At 43.7% G+C, this 17,299-nt stretch overlaps 1 protein-coding gene across 1 annotated transcript in view; it reads right to left on the reverse strand.

Moving 5' to 3' along the window:
- Positions 1 to 17,299, reverse strand: part of fras1 (Fraser extracellular matrix complex subunit 1) — a 229,388-nt gene that overhangs the window by 29,537 nt on the left and 182,552 nt on the right. The window contains exons 33-42 of the mRNA XM_056375341.1: positions 16,866 to 17,003; positions 15,011 to 15,043; positions 13,461 to 13,592; positions 13,129 to 13,257; positions 11,735 to 11,982; positions 11,191 to 11,342; positions 9,579 to 9,741; positions 7,289 to 7,421; positions 3,364 to 3,554; positions 2,695 to 2,851 (exon numbers count right to left, since the gene is read on the reverse strand). Of these exons, the coding sequence (XP_056231316.1) occupies positions 2,695 to 2,851; positions 3,364 to 3,554; positions 7,289 to 7,421; positions 9,579 to 9,741; positions 11,191 to 11,342; positions 11,735 to 11,982; positions 13,129 to 13,257; positions 13,461 to 13,592; positions 15,011 to 15,043; positions 16,866 to 17,003 (1,476 nt within the window). The remainder of the gene's footprint in view (positions 1 to 2,694; positions 2,852 to 3,363; positions 3,555 to 7,288; positions 7,422 to 9,578; positions 9,742 to 11,190; positions 11,343 to 11,734; positions 11,983 to 13,128; positions 13,258 to 13,460; positions 13,593 to 15,010; positions 15,044 to 16,865; positions 17,004 to 17,299) is intronic.

Raw genomic sequence — 17,299 nt, forward strand, 5'->3', positions numbered from 1 at the left:
GCCGATTGAAGAGTTTTAACGCCGCGAATCGATAAAACAAAACTAAACAGTTTATGTTGCCTGATATCTGCTGGTATTTATTGCCTTTATTAGACAGAGGCAGCAGAGAGATAACAGGAAATAAGGTGAGAGAGAGAGATTGAATATCATGTCATGTAACGAGGGTCCCCAACCGGACACAAAGTCGCAGGTCATCACTAGCACTTTAACCCCTCGGCCTCCAAGTTACATCTCCTCCCTCAGGCTTCTCTCTGGAGCTCTAGTGACAACAGGTCGGTGAGCCAATCAGAAGAGAGGAGGCTCTGGTCCTGAGTGATCAAACACTAAGGGGAAAACAAATCCTGCAGGGTTGGATGGTGGGTCCAGGTGGGCAGGGCTTGGAGCATGAGCTGAGAGCGGTAACTGCTTTGTTGTAACATCACGAAGTCACAAAATGGTTTGTACTGTAGACTGTAATTTCTATCACTTTTCATTTTTTTTGATAGCCTGAGGTAACTTGTGTGTCTGTCTGTGTGTGTGTGTGTGTGTGTGTGTGTGCGTGCGTGCTTGCGTGCGTGTGTGTGTGTGTGTCTGTGTGCATGCGTGCATGTGTGTGCGTGTGTGTGCTGGATTGTTGAAGCTTCCTGAAGTCTTTGTTATGTTAGATAGGGTCTCTCTGATAAATCTGTGCACATCTGTGTGTGTGTGTGTGTGTGACAGGACAGTGGAGAGGCAGTCTGTTAAAAAGACGAGCTGCCTGGGACTCATTGTCCTGTATGAAATCACTCCTCTCCTGCTCTCTGTCCCATCAGCTGTACACGCCACTGGTTTTATGGCGGTGGTACACTCAGTTTCACCAGCTGCTTTATGGTGCTTTTACTTGGGGAGGGAGTGGAGGGAAGGGGGGGTTCTGTTATGAAGAACGTCCCAGAGCAGGTGTCTGGCAGGGCGGAGAACAAATTAGAGAGGGTGGCGGGGTTGAAAATAACACCCAGCAAATGCTAAATCAACATTTTTTGTTGAAATAATTCATGAGGGTCGTCTGCTGAACCGGATTTTTCAGCGCTGTCATCAAGGCCACTGCTTCTAATTTCATGTAACAACAGAGGTGTTTTGTGAGGTGAAATTCCTCGTCAACTTCACCACATTATAAAAGGTCCACAAAGCAGTCACCACTCTTAGCCACGCCCCAAGCCCCGCCCACCTGGACCCACCATCCAACACTTGCAGGATTTGGTTTCTCTGAGTGTTTCACCTGAAATCTGCTGTATTTTTATTCCATCACTCAGAGGATCAGAGCCTCCTGGTGATTGGCTCACCACAAACATGTCTTGTTATGGATCAACACACAGGAAAAGTGTAAAACATGGCACCTTTAACAATCATGAAACATCAATTTCAAACAAGCACTTAAAAAGTTTTGTCTCTCCTTTGACATTATTCCAAAATGACTTTTCATGTTCTTTGCTGAATTTCTCCCCCACGTCCTGATTCTGTAAACTTCTGTAAAATTGGCTAAGGTGACATATTGCTGGATCAGGAATATATTTTCATCCTGTGAAAATGATTTTTTTTTCGTGAGGCAATTTCTTTTAGTCCACCAGGCCTTGGCAGGCAGGAGAGAAAACTCAATTTGAGACACACTGAGGTGACGCCAAGAAAACAGAGTGTTTGGAGGTCACTTGATCCGAGTGTGTGTCGCCGCGTCGTGTGCTGAGAGGGTGTGAGGAATGGCTGCAGTCATCCTGCGGCGCTGCAGTGGTGGGGCCGGTGTGTTTGTCTTGTTTTAAAGTGCTTGTGCGTTGGAAGTGAGAGTAATGTGTTTACAAGTGTGTGTGTGTGTGTGTGTGTGTGTGTGTGTGTGTGTGTGTGTGTGTGTTGATCTCTACCATGTTCAGAACTATTTACTATCAAAATGCTGGACACTCCTCAGAATAACTCTATACTGTTTATTAGATTGTGTGTATGTGTAAATATGTATTTATGTGTGTGTATGTGTGTGTGTGTGTGTGTATATATGCTAATATACAGGCTGCCCATGTATTTACATAATGTTTATGCTGTTTCTGTATGCATGTAAATATACATGAGAATCTGCTTTTAAAGCACCTCTGTATCATCTGACAGCTCCGTTATATTTCAAATTATGATGTCACACAAACAAATGGGAATAAAAGCCTTTTTTTTCCTTGTTCATCTCTCAGTGTTTTGAAACCAACAGTGTCTTTATTTTTACACACTATTTTATTTATGGCACCTCTTTAAAAACAGTAATGAAAAGTTTCCTACACTCTACAATAAATCCTTCTTATATTTAAACTGTTTTGATTAAACTTATTGGTCTTTTTAGTGATGTTACGTTATATTGTATTGTGGGGAAAGGTTTGTCCACCCCCTTCATATCAAGGATAGACTATAGCTGTGTCCCCAGTTCAGGGGCCGTAACCTTCGGAAGCTGCACTTGAAGACAGATTGCATCCCAGCACCTTTGCGACAAGGCTGTCCCCCTTTCGAAGGCTCCTCAAGATGAGGCCGTCATGGCAACGAAGGCGCCAATGGGTGGATCATTCGTGGTCCAAACTATCCCAAGATTCATTGTGCACCGGTCGTGAAAATAATATGCCAGCAAACAAGGAGGATTACATTTTTAAATGTAGGTGTAAGTGTGTGTGTGTGTGTGTGTGTGTTTGTGTGTGTGCTGTTATCAGTGCGCACCATAGGAAGGGATCCTGATGATGGTTATGAGGATCTCGTTCTCCGGTGTGTCCTGGTCGTGGACGCTGAGAGACGAGTTGGTGATGACCACTCCGGAGTTTTCCTCCACATGGATGCTGCTGACCGACACCACCGGCCGGCGGTCCTCTTTGCTCTGCTGCAGGAGCAAAATCGAAAACGCTTTCTAAGATACTGACATACTTAGAGACTCCTGCAGTCACATGGATGTTTTGCATAAAAAAAACAAAAAAAAAAAACATACATTATTGCTTGCATTTCTTTTCACCGAGAGATTAGAGCAAAAGAGAGAGATTCTCCACATAAACAAACACACCCATACTGTACCGTATGCATACAGCTCACGTGCAAACACACACACTTAACAGCTCACCGACAGCCTCATCAATTCAACTCAAGACTTAAAACAGGCCCGTGTGATGGATTGAGATGCTGAGTTTGTTTAGGTTGGAGATAAAGTAAAATGGACAGTTGAGCACAAATCAAGCTCGGTGGTTTAAGAAAAAGAGCTGCTGTGTGTGACTGTCCATCTTCACATTACTGATGGAGCACGCGGCTGTAATGTCTCGCTTCATCTCGTTCCATCTGAACTTAAGACAGCTCAAACTTTCACTGACGTCACAGAGCAGCTGTAAAAAGTCACTATGTTACCTGGATGTCGATTTCCACGTTGAAAGCCTCCGTCTGACTGTGTCCGTCGCTGATGTAGAAGCTGAAGACGTCCCGCTCTGCCTGAGCTTCGTGCTGGCCGTCCTGGACGTAGAAGATGTGGTCGGATGTCAAGTCCTCCACGGAAAAGGGCACATCGGGTGTGACGACCCGCGAGCCGCCAACCGAGCCTCCTGGAGGACAGGAGGACAGGTGTTAGAAATCATTACCAGAAGCTGCTGCTGCGGAAGTTGATCTTGTTTAATCCTGTATTGCTTTCAGATTCAAACTGCATAAGTTTGCATGGCTTCTGTCACTGTTACGTTGCTACTTTTACGATGAAATTCCCCGTGTACACTGCAATATTTACGATACTGTAACGCAGAAGATGTGTGCCTCTCCGGTGACCAGTTACCAGGCCATCGCTTATGACATCTGACAGATGGAACGGCAGCAAAACTCGTCTTTCTGTCCCTAAACAGCCTTTTTATGTCACTTTAGTCAGAACTGCCTGGCAGTTTGGGGCGTAGGATAGATGGACCAAGAGACTTTTACAGTTCCCTACATTTCTCCACTCGGGCTGTTAATGACACTCGTGACATCAGAGGAGAGTGGCCATGAATGTACAAAACCATCCCCGAAATCTCTGAAGTTTGAGACAAAGTGTGAGCATCGCTGTCACAGAAGATGGATGGCTCCACAGCGAGTTGAGTCAGGGCTCTGCAGGGAATAGCTGTTGTGTACATCCCTGTGTGTGTGTGTGTGTGTGTGTTTCAGTCACAATGGTAAATCACATCACATCTCCATCGTCTGACTGTTATAAGGTGAGAGAAGGGAGTCTCTTATCTGAGCAGGAACCATTGCAGAATCGTGATCAGGATGGGAAATCACCTGCAGCCACCAGAGAAATGCATTTTGGCAGCATCCTTTTTTTTTTTTTTTTTTTTTCTGTTCTTAAAGGTGGTATCTGCTGATTTCAGAGCCGCTACAGAGATGTAACGCCTCTGAAATCTCTGTCTATCTCCGCCTGAACAAGACTAATGAAGGTATGTGAGAGTATATATGGGTAAACAACAGGAAATTAGTTGTTCTGAGACACGAGTTCAACAGATAGGGAGCAGGCTGAAATATTAATCCAAGCCACTCTGGCAGTTCATGGTGAAAGATAATAACTTCATCTCACACCTCCACAGATCTCAGAGACTTTCAACTTTAAGTTTACAGTTGCTTTAAAGGAACATACAACTGGGAAGCTTTGTATTAAAGATATTTAAAACCTATGGATGCTCAGTAATTATCTCATCCTTGAAGAGGAAAGTAATTTTGGAAGCTAACAGACTGTAACCAATTAAGTATAGTCAAGTCTGTATGAATGTAAGCAGCAATTAGGAGACTGTATATAAACGAATGAGTGACAGATCATTTATTAAGAACTTTAAAGCGCCACTAGCTGTTCTTCAGGCTGTTTTCTTACTTGACAGTACTGAAGGCCTGTACGGAACAAACAGCTGACACATACTGCTGTTTCTCATCCAAAATATGAACAGAAGGGTTGAGGGTCTTATACGTTGTATAGTTTATACAACCGCCTGAAGCAAACGTGTAATTTAAGGCTATACAGGTAAATGTAATGCCTTGACTAAACACATCGGTATTCAAAATCTGTTGTTACCAAAATGGCTCACTGTGGACTAAAGATATAAACATGTGGATGGGCCGACTGAGCGACACCGCTAACACCTCGGTCTATTATTTTATTATGCAAATATGCACCATTATGTGCCAATGCTTCTGCAGCAGCTATAAAAATTAAAATGCATAATGTTGGCGAGCGTCTTTACTGCGTCCCTGCATGCGTCTCTGCGCTTGTCATACAAATGTAAATGCATAATGCTCTGGTAGAAGCCAGTTTGCATATAAATACTGTCTGTGTGTGTGTAGGTGTGTATGTTATTCAGTATACTGTGCGTACACTGGAATAACTTTAATGCAATCATGCAAATGCACGGCACTGACATGTGGGTGACTACCTCCTGTGTTTAGATCAACACAAAGCCCGCGCGTGTTGGTTTTGTTGAGGGGAAACAGGCGATGCGCACCGACTGTGACACCGGCTGACCTCCCATGTGCCCCGGCGACAGCAGCAATTCTATCAGCTCACACCCGACTTTGCTGAATACCAACGACTGTCCCTCTGCTGCAGCGGCAACCAAGGACAGTCGGCGGGGACGCGGGGAGACAAGAGAGAGGTGCCAGCTGCTTATCTACAGCTGCAGACGTTATACACATCTGCCTCCATGCGTTTATCCTTCATTACATCTGCAGATAAATCTTTCTTGCAATTAATATGGTAGAAGATAATTAGCATTACTATGGCTTCACTTCTTTCTTTCTTTTTTTTTTTTTAAAGAAAGGTGATACTTTACATTTCAGCTCAGTATAATGATTTTCTGTTGTTTGGTTTTCAAACATTTCAGGGGCTATTTGTACGTTTTTTCTCTGCCGACGAACGTGTTTTCTCGCAGTGAGCAGGCGGTGGTTGTTTATCTTTATAATACTAAAGGCTACAGCACATCCTCTGAGCAGCGCTACATCTTCAGAGTAGATAGGAGGCTACAGTGAGTCGCTATCGGAAAGTGATGAGACGGGCCGGGGCTAGCTGGTTAGCGTGCTAACTTTAGTGGAGAGAGTTAACACTGGCGTTGCTTTCCACCTCTGGAAACGTTTCTTCTAGACTGGTAAGTAAACAGCTGTTAATGCTAGCACTGGCTATGTAGCACTACCGAAACTTACAAATACCTCCCATGAAGTTAAAAATGTTGCTAACAAACAAGCTAACAAACCTACAAACAGCGAATTTGAATTTGTTTGCGTATCAAAGTTTATTCTTGACCATGGAAATTGCTATAATAGCATAAGCATAACTTAACACTGAATGCTGATGGTGTGTGTTTGGGTTTTAATGCTTTTTTTAAATGTTTAATTGAAGGGTGATGTATTCAAGCTGTAACAAAGTTAAGTTGCTTTATAACTCTATGTCCAATCTCTAACTTCACCAACTCCATTAGAACCGAGCAAAACTCGCTTGTAATGGAGTCGGTCTGGTTGTGATCTGGGTGGGGAACTTCGACTAAGAGAGCAATGAAGACCAAGAGATGCGGGCGAAAGCTTGGGAGAGTGAGCCATGTTGCAACGGCAGCCTTGTAAACTTGACTTCTGTTCTTTTATTATTATTATAATTATTATTCTGTTCACACCTCAGAAATATGGAGCTGAACAGTGCAGTTTTGTATTGCGCGTGGCTCATAACATGGACTGTTTGTTTATACTGTTTGACCTCATTAAACGGCAAATGTTTTATTTTACTGTGTGTATTTTGTGCTCTCTTTGCCATCTGCGTCTGTATCCAAGTCTTTTATTTAATTTTTGAATTCGAACCTGCTCTCGCAATGACACAATTTCCCCCCGGTGGTGATCGGTTCCTTTTCAACTCGTCTCACCTTTCCTTTTTTCTTTTTTCTCATTTTTCCAAACGCTTCCTCTCGGGGACAGAAGAAAAGTACAGCAGCGGTTGAGCAAGCATGCCGTCAAAATTGGGACATCAACAATTGCTCCATCTGTAGCCGGCTATCTGGCAGTGCTAATCCACAACATAATCACGCTGTGACAGATGGCACCAGCACCGCGGGGAATTAAACCGGCAACGTGTGTGTGTGTGCATGAGTGTCACATAAATAGAAATGTGAAAATGATTCTAAGTGACGGAGGAGTGGCAATGTAAATGAATAAACATCATATGTATTTGTATTCATACATGTTTGTTTTGGGTTTTTTTTACCCTAAATGAGCAGAATCACTTCACTTCTGCAGCAGTGTTCGAACTCCACAGATCTGAAACTCATTTCCAGGTAACGCAGGTAGTTCTCACCTCTGTTGGTGTTTTCAATGAATCCGTATTTAGGAGGACTGACGAGCCAGACCAGCAGGTCCTTCCCAGGTGTGTCAAGGTCTGACACTATGATGTGATTGGTCGACAGCTGCACACGCCCGCCTTCCTGGACCTTGATGGTGAAGAAAATAACAAAAAAATTTAAACATGTGGAGGATTTAATTAGCAAGTCATAGCTCTCTTTTTAATCAGGTGGTTACTATATGTTATTTTCATATCGTACATTCCTAATGTATCTCAGTGGGTAAAGATCAGAACATTACTGTAAAGCTTCTGAAAACCACTACACCTCTCTAACCCTCGGTCTGTTTGTTGCCCCACATGAGCATCCTGGCTGCGTGCCTCTCTCTCTCTTTTCACTCTCTGTGCTGGACCGCCGTCCGTCCCGGGACGCCTCTGCCTCCCCTGCCTCCCCTGGCTGTCGGCGCCTCACTACCAGATGTTTTAGATCTGGTTTTACGTCCTCCAGGACTCCCAGTCTCTTCCTTGTCCTTGTCTGTTGGCCTCCTTTCACTCTCTCTTTCTCTTAGACATGCGAATGGTGTTTGTGGGTTTGCCTCCTGCGCGTTGTGTAGTGTTCATGGCTGGACGAGGTCGTGTAGCTCGGGTACCATCTGTTCGGCGGCATCTTGAAGTTTCCTCTTCGTTTTTTTTGGAGAAGTTTTCATTGTCCGATCTGAGGGTCCAAGGACCGATTGTAAATCCCCTTGAGGTGTAATTTGTGATTTGTGATACTGGGCTACATCAATAAATCAGACCTGATGTATGAATCTGACTCTACTGTTTGTTTATTTGTTGTCAAACGACCTTCAGGATATTCCACTGACCTCGAGCTGAGCTGACGAGAGATTTGGTGAACAGATCAAAACTGACAACACAACTTTAACAACTTTATTTTTCTTTATTTTTTTTCATCCAGTATTTATGGGAAATCCTGAAATTACAGACTTTTTCTTCCAAATCCTAAGAGGAAGTTTTAAGGACCAATAAAGCTGGTAAATTACAGAGTGCCACGAGGTGCGTACTCTCAGAGCCGCTCCTACTTTTATTATGTTCTTTTTAATTTCCCAAAACAAATCAAACTGTTATCAGGTGTAACCGCTGGAAAAATCCCACTTCCTACTGTACTTTGAGAAAAAGAACGTGCGCCCCCCGCCCCCCTTCTCTTAAGGCCTCCTGGCTAACTGCAGGAGATTTCAAACACAGACCGTAGAGATTTGTCTTCGTGTGTTTCAGGAGCGGCGGTTCTGCGGTGCTAAAACAAGGATTCCCTGACGGATGCTCCACAGAGAATACCAGCGTAACCTTCATTAGTTCTGACAACACGGTTCTCCCCTCCTCCGCCAGGTATTCGCAGCCGCTGCAGTTTCAGGCTTCTCTCTGAAAGTGTTGTGTTGTCTGTCTGTCTGTTTCTCCACTTCATTACGTTGTTCACCATTTGAATGCAACGGTGGAGAAAAAACAAAGACACGAGCTGTCGTTTACTGAGGTGAGGAAAACATCCAGTGGATGTTTTGATGAGCAAGGAGTGACAGGAAATCCCCCAACCGGGCAGAGGGAAGGAAACGGTTAACTGTTTACTGATGAGGTTGCTCGGACACAGACTCAGGGACAAGATGTGACGGCGTGTGATGTTTCTTTCCGCTTCGTTTCAGTCTCTCATGAGCAGCGAGTGATTTTTTAATGTATCAGGATTATTTTTTAGAACTGGGCCTGCGTGTGTTTGAAGGTTAATGTACAATTTAACATCAAAGAATATTTTAAATGTGTAAATTATTATTAAGTCTTTTGTTTAAACAGGTAGTCTCATTGAGATCGGGACCTCTAATACTACTATAAATCATGGGAATTAAAATCAGACATTTACATTTTCACATCTAAGGAAAGCATGTGATTGTAAATGAGATTGTGAAATAAGAGAATGTTACTTGGTATTTTTTGGAGCTTATTCCATTTGTATGCAGCACAGTTTTTGAAATCCAGTTTTGTGAACAAGAGTTACAGCTAAAATGAAGTTGTCCCATGACCTTCATTCATTATCCATACCGCTTATCCTCAAGGGGCGGGAGCCAACCCAAACTTAAATTTGGACGAGGGTCTGACACGCAGAGACAAACAACCATTCACGCTCGCATTCACACCTACAGGTAATTTAGAGTTGCTGATTAACCTGTGGGAGGAAGTCGAAGTACTCAAGAGCAGGCAGGACTGTAGATTTTACAATGGCCCCTCCGCCTGCAGAATGTGTGTGTAGTAAGTGTGTGACTACCTTGATGCCGCTGCGGACAGTCACTGCCGGCGGCTGTCTGGGCGCGGAGGTGATGGTGATGGTGCACATCTGATTGTCGAGGCGGTTGTTGTCTCCGTCGTAGACAACAAAGTGGAAGATGTCTGTAACCGGCTGACTGCCCGTCTCTAGGGAAGTGATGTACCTGCAGACGGAGATGTGGGTTAGATTTATTCTCCGAACTTTTCTAGTGTACGGTACCTAACTAATTTGTCTGATACAACAATTCTCTTTTGATGAATAAATAAATATCTGTTTATGTGTCTCCTCTTGGATTAATAGAAGACTTAGGAGAGCTCTGCGTTAGCCCTCCCACAGCGATACAGAGCTGGTAATCTCTGCAAAGCACTAATAAAATTGAAATCCATACCAGTATAATCTTCTCTAATCCCATTTAATTCTCATAAAACAATTCCCGGCTCTTATTTGTGCGAGCCGGCGCCGCAGAGACGAAACTGATACAGGCGATTTGCAGATTGCCCCCGGAGATTGTCCTGCGCTGAAGCTAATCAGAGCCTGCATCATGGAAATGAAGCAGTTAGCATGTGAATATTTATATTTCATTTTAGCTGCCTCTCACGGGGGGGGCTTCACTACCTCTTGAAGGTATTATCAGAGTGACGCTAATTGGGCTTGCTTATGCCAACAGGCTGAGTCACTGAACGTGATGGGGGGGGGGGAGACGGCTACTGAATTATTTCCTGCTAATTACTTTGTTTTCTTGCTGGGATTTCGGTGGCGTTAATGTCTGCCGAGCGCTCATCTTGCGAGAAGAAATATTAGTTTGAAGCTATCACCGCTTCCTCTTCTGCTCATGATGCCGAGGGGAAGATGATCCCAACCGACTCGAACTGCAATCAGAGAAATTGATCACAACTACGGCTGTAGCGTGAAGAGAAAAAAAAACCTGCTGCTTTATTAAAAGCTCACGGATCCTGTCGGGCAGCTCCGCTAACCAAGAACATATTGCTCTTATCCTGCAACAATCTCTTGACTTCAGCGTAAGTGGTTTTTCATGTTTTAATTTCCGTTGAAGGGTTCTACACTCCTCTATGGATTCATAATATTACACACTGGATCAATGCTAAATAAAGCCCCTTATTTTATTTTATTTTTAAACATTTTCCTACTTCTAGTTCCTAAAAAAGTTGTCGCCATGAGGGAGCTGTTAGCAGAACCCTTTGAACATTTCTTTTATTTTTTTTTATTGTAGAACTAAAAAAGGTGCTAATTCCCTCTCTTCTCTCCCATGAAACCTCCTGAACTTTTATTGCTTTACATAACGACGGCCTTTTGGAAACGGCTGAGGGTTTTTGAAAGTCATTTTTGGTTAGTAGCTGCAGGTTTTATGCTGATGTTCTGTTTTTATAAGCCTCTGAAGAAGCATTTAAACCATCACGGGAAACTAAAACCCTGAGCTGGAGCCAAGGGTTATTCTTCTGGGCAATTATAGCAAGTTTGAGACTCTCCTACCTCGAAGCTGAGAATACCTCACATCACGGTGGACTGTGTGTGGTTTTTTTTGGGTTGGCCATTTGAAATACAAAAAAAAAAAAAGGATTTTGATGTGAAGAACTCTTCGGGTCCCTCCTACCTGATCCTGTGCTTGTTGATGTCCTCCATGGTGAAGGAGGAGTACTCCCTCAGCTCCTGGTGCTCCTGCTGGGACTGGCTCCTGGTCAGGATGCCGTACATCGGCACCGACACCAACTGGATCCGGATCTGGTCGTCAGGGGAGGGGTCGTCCTACGATCGACAAACACAGAACGGTTCACGCCGCATGCAGATCTTCTTCTCCTCCTCCTATACTACCAAACAGTCTCACCCCACTTTTCAAATATGATGACATCACGACGGGGCGAACGATTCTCTCTTCTCTTGTTTCGCACATGGCAATAAAAGTTTATTTGTTGAAGCCTCTCCTTGAATTCCTACTAATATTCAGTATTAATTTTGACCATAAATATACAAATCCTCACAATACACACACAACGTGATGCATTCGAAAACACACGTACCACTTTTCATCATAGTACGGGAGTCTAAACCTAAACTTGACTAACTCACCAGATTCAAAATGTCTTTCAAAAGTATCCTCACAAAGCTTTTTAACCCGGAACACATGCGGTGTCACTCACGGTGTAAGCCAGGTGCGAGCGTCTGATCACGGTGCTGCTCTTCTCGCCCACTTCCAGCGACAGCGTGGCCGCCGGGTCACGCTGCGGTCCGTCGCCCCCGGCTCCCAGCACCGACACCTGCACCACTGTGGTCGCCATGGAGATGCCGTCGCTAACTGAGAAGGTGATGGCATCGTCCCGGGCGGAGAGGCCGGCGTGTCGGTACAGCAGGACGTTGCGGGTGATGTCGCTGAAGGTGAAGATGTCACCTGAAGAGACGGAGGAGTCGGTTTTCGTCTATTGATGAGGTTATTCGCACGTTTCCATGTGTTCACTCATCTGTGTAACTGCTGATTGTGTTCATCAATCTGCAGGTTTCATGTCTTCATGAACTGCTTGCTCTCATTTTCTGTCCATTGCAATTCAACTCAATGTAAGAATATAACAGCCAGCAATAAAACTAATATGAGCTTTAACAGCCACATGCATGCGTGTCCTCTATTAGCTAAACGCTATTTTCAAGTGCCTTTTGATTTGAATCATTTGCAGCTTTACAGATTACAATGTAAAAATGAAATTCACATTTACAGTGGACCTCTGCTTCATGAGCTATAAAAGGTGACGGCATAAATGCAGTGATAGAACACAACAGTGTGTGGGTAGGGGCTCCATATACCGTGCACGTAGTACAGTGTGTAGAGCGTAGATGGTCAATCAAGTGAAGTGAAGTGAAGTTTTCATTGGTGGAGAAATGGCAAGAGCAAAATTGAATCTATGTCTAAAGTTTGAACACAGTTTCATGAAAGTGTGGAAGTGGAGCAAGGTGTTAAAATATTTTTGCAGCATATGAAACCTATTAAATTTTAAGTCCAAAACAAACAGAATCAAAAACAATTGTCATCCTCCAGTGTTCAGAATCTCTCAAAAGAGCTAAGCTCTTTCTGAGCTCTCAAAGGTCCCATCCAGTCTAAAGGCCTCGAAACCAGCCGTCTTCCTGTAACAACAAAGCAGTCACCAAGCCCCGCCCACCTGGACCCACCATCCAAACCTTTACAGGATTTGGTTTCTCTGAGTGTTTTACCTCAAATCTGATATATCTTTATTCCATCACTCAAAAAACAGTCAGCCAATCAGAAGAGAGGCTCAGAGCCTCCTCTCTTCTGATTGGCTCACCGACCTGTTGTTACTAGAGCTCCAGAGAGAAGCCTGAGAGAGGAGATGTAAAACTACACTGAGATGGTTTTTGGTTCTTATGGATCAACACTTTAAATAAAACACAGAAGAAGAGGAAAATATTGGACCTGTGTTGTGTTTAGCCGGCAGTTGTGACGTTAACAACTTTTCAGATGTCTGTGTTACGTGTGTGTGTGTGTGTGTGTGTGTGTGTGTGTGTGAGTGAGTGTGTATCCTCTCACCGCTGGTCATGCTGGTGTGTGTGTTGCCATCAGTCTTAATCAGCTCTCCGTGGATGGGAGCTTCCACCAGCTCAAACTCCAGCTCATCTGGAGCCGTGTCAGCGTCGCTTACGGCCAGCTGCTGACCGCCTGCACACACACACACACACAACACACACACACACACACACACACACACACACACACACACACACACACACAACTTCGTCACTTACTGGACCGCTTCACCAGGGGGTTAGAGGCTCTCTTATCAGAAATTAGTATTGTGTACTTGTGTGTGTGTGCGTGTGTGTGTGTGTGTGTGTGTGTTCGTGTGTGTGCGTGTGTGTTACCTATGGCAGCCTGTCCTCCCAAGCTGACCTCCAGCAGCGGATCCAGAACCTGGAACACCGGCGGCTGCTGGTGGTTCGACAGCAGCAGGACGGCAAAGTCCATCTCCGGCGTGGTGTGTTCACCGTCTGACACTGAGACACAACGCACGCACACAAACAATCAAACAAACAAACAAACAAACAAACAAACAGACAAAAACATGAAAAGACAAACACACACAGAGAAAAGCAAGAAAATTAACGAGATAAGAAAAGTCTTGCTAAAGCAAACACACACACCTCTGAGGGTAATTATCTCCCCTGCTCCCTTTCTGAGGAATATTTTTAAAGAATGAAACGTAATCAGCTTCCTTGTGATGACTCTTCACATACCAGATTATTAATAAGAAAAAGAAACAACAACAATAACATGTGATCACGGGGGCTGTAATTAAAAAATAAATAAACCAAACAGCCGAGACATTTCATCAGGAATTCAGGTGGAAACTCGTTATGCTAATTAAATGTTTTTTTTTTATGGGGGGGGGCTGTTAACTGTTTTATCAGCTCCATTTGTCACTTCACATTCACACATTATCTGAAATAAAAAAAACTAACTGAGAAACTACAACAAGCCAATTATCACATTCAGAAAAAGAAAAGATGTGAGTGAGATTATTTGTATCACAGTTTATTATAGCGAGATTGTGAGATCTAAATGTGCACTTCCTGTTTCTTTCTGTTGAATAATTTGAATGTTAAAAAAGAGGGAATTAGTTTGAAAATATTTTCTCTCCTTATTTTGCGATGAGCAGAATGTGGATTTTCACAATAAGAGGCAAGGTTGGACGAAGACTTTTTCACATCAATGACCCTAAAAGGAGGATGGAGAGCAGCAGCGCTCCGTCAGACATGCAGGAAACGGGGGAGACTTGGTTTTATCTGCAGGTTAAAGGTAAAAGAGGCGGAGCAGAGAATCACAGAGAATCTGAAGATATAGTCGAGTCGGATCAGTGTGGAACTGATGAAAGCAACAAAGAGCAAAGCGACAGAGGTGTAGAGGAGAGCGGCATTGATGAAAATAAGTACAGGAGAGAGATTTAGGGTGGAGAAGAAGAGGGGAAAAATGGGGAGGAGCTGAATATAAAAGCAGAGGAAAGATAAAAAGAAAAATAGAGAAAAGAGGAGAAAAAACTGAAAAGCAGAGGATCCAAAGGGAGGGGAAGAGAGGGGAAGTTTTTGGGTGAAGATTAAAAGGAGGAGGATGAAAAGAAATCAAGAACATAGAAGGAGAGATCAATGCAGGAGAGGAAGTGAGAGAAAGATGGAAGAAATGGTGGGAAGTGCAGACAACAAAGGAGGACAGGAAAGGAGGGAGCAGGGGGAAGCCGAGGACAGAGAGGAAGAGCAAAAACAGGAGAGTGACTGAGGTTAGAAGACAAATATGCCAGTTAGAGAAAGAGATGGATGGAGGAAAAGAAGAGGAATATGTTAACGGGTTGAGACGGAGGTGAGGAAGATGGAGGGAAGAGAAGGAGAGGAGAAGAGGCAGAGGAAAAGCGAGTATTTACCTGTGAAATAGACGCTCAGTGACTCCGGTAAACCTGAAACAAAAAACAAAAAACAAGAGCAGACTGTCAAAGCCGTGAGGTGATAAACGTGGAAAACAGTGGATTTACGCCGCGCTGACAGGGTGTCGGAAGTGAACATAAAAAGTGAGCAGATGAAGTTTTAATGCGTAAAACTCAGGAGGCAGCGATTTACTGATGCAAAGCTTTTCCACTGGAGCTCCACAAACCCAGATTAAGAGAAACTAAAGTCGGCTTTGATCTTGGATTTATGGATTATCTTTTGGATTGTGTGTCTCTTGGAAAAAATGGATGAAAGATTTCCTTTTGAAAATGTCTCACAATGCCCTAAAGATTGTTTTTTTTTTTTTTTTTAAACAGTTCAACTCCACTCCTCCTGTTCGAATATGCATCATGTGTTTATTGTTGATAGCTTGATGAGGGAATATATGACTGACTATGACATATGACTATGCAAAAAGTTCCCCAAACTTTGGCGAGAATTCACATAGTGATAAAGAGCGGACAAGATCCTATCACTTGTACAGATTTCATTTTATGTATTAAAATATGAGGCCCCGAGATAAGAGTTGTCTGCAAGAGAAAATATTACACCTGTGGAGGATCTGTCTAGGAGTAACAGGATGTCAGACACTTTCTCCGGTGTTTCTGACCCTGTGATGTGGGGTAAATTCATCAAGGATCAGCACCTCTGTTTTCAGCGAGCCAAGCATCAAAGTGCTAAAACTGCAGTTCCTCTAACGACCACTAGAGTCTGGCTCTAAGAGCGAGTCAATCCCCATTGACTCCCATGTTACAGCAGAAATAAACATGTTTACAGCCCAGTACACAAACTGCTGCAAACAGATTTTTGGATAAGCTGGGAGTTAGGGGCGGAGTCGGGTACTGCCAAGATGGCGACAGCGAAGCAGCTCACTGTGTGTGTGTATGTGTGTGTGTGTGTGTGTGAAAGCTGTGGGTGACAACACGGACGCTACATCCACCTGTATTTACTGTTGATGGCACAACACTGATATTTAGGGTATTACAGTGTCGCAATTTAGTTGTGAGACTTGTGAATAAACAACTTCTTCAAAATCAATGATGTAGACTGAAGCGTACCCAGCATGCATTGCATTAGTTCATATTGACAATTGTTTCTATGTTTTAAGCCACTCTAACTTTATGTAAAAATGGTGAACTGAATACAGCTTATTTAATTTATAATTGAAGAAACATTTTACTTATTAATACTTCTATTTGCTGAAAACACTCTCACTCTCCTAATTGAAATTAATTGGTACATGAGGCAGGCGGACGTGGCGAGCAATTATTGGGACACACATCAGACAGTGTCCTTCAGTAAACCCTCACCTTTCCCACCTCCACAGCTAAGATTACTCAACTTCAGTACTTTTCTCAGAGTTGAGAAAAAGTGATATAAAGAGCTGAGTCATTCTCCCTCTGCCTGCTAAATTGACCCCGACATGTAAAATCAGTGCAGCAACTGACTTACGGTGACACATCCAGTCATGTGATTTGAGGATCTGCAGCAGCTCTATGAATAGTCAATCATGTGAAAATAACACACCATGGCCAGTGCACTAGCTGTATGTGGTAAAAGCAGGAACCTAATACAGTGTTGAGAGGCTGAGATTACTTGTTTTGTTTCCACAGAAAGTGCTTGCGGTGGGCGACGGCACACTGCTGCAGCTGAGGATCAATACGTGGCCGCTCGGCCGAAACAGGTCCAGAAATAAAACCTGGCCACTGCGGCCGTTCGACATCGATTATATTTGATTTTCAAAATGTATGAATCTGAAATCAAAGAGCGTGAGCATGAGTGTGCGTATCTCACCGATGAAGGAGTACTGGTAGAGCTCCTGCAGGTGTGAGGGAGCCTGTGGCGGTCTGTAAACCATCTTGCCGTTGTTGACGTCGGCCTGGGTGAAGTGGCTCACTGCTGCGTACGGTCTGTCCCGATGTTCAATCACCCCTGAAATACAACAAACAAAAACCACACAGCACAGGAAGAGATTTAATTTAGTCCCGCTGTGGGAATTTCTCCTGCTTCTGTCTTCCACTGGAAAATAAGATCTGGAAAATATTCCTCAGAGGCAAAGCTAATCTGGAGGGAGAAGTAATCTCAGCAGCTCAGTGACGCTCGGGAGGTGGAGCTGGTTAGTTAGTGCTGCACTGAAGCTACGCACAGTGAGAGAGACGGTGGGAAAAGATTATTATTAATTTCATAGTAGCTGATGCCATAGTACTTAAATCTTCAGTAGATTAGCT

Source organism: Seriola aureovittata, chromosome 5, assembly GCF_021018895.1.
Source record: "Seriola aureovittata isolate HTS-2021-v1 ecotype China chromosome 5, ASM2101889v1, whole genome shotgun sequence".
Classification (NCBI taxonomy): domain Eukaryota; kingdom Metazoa; phylum Chordata; class Actinopteri; order Carangiformes; family Carangidae; genus Seriola; species Seriola aureovittata.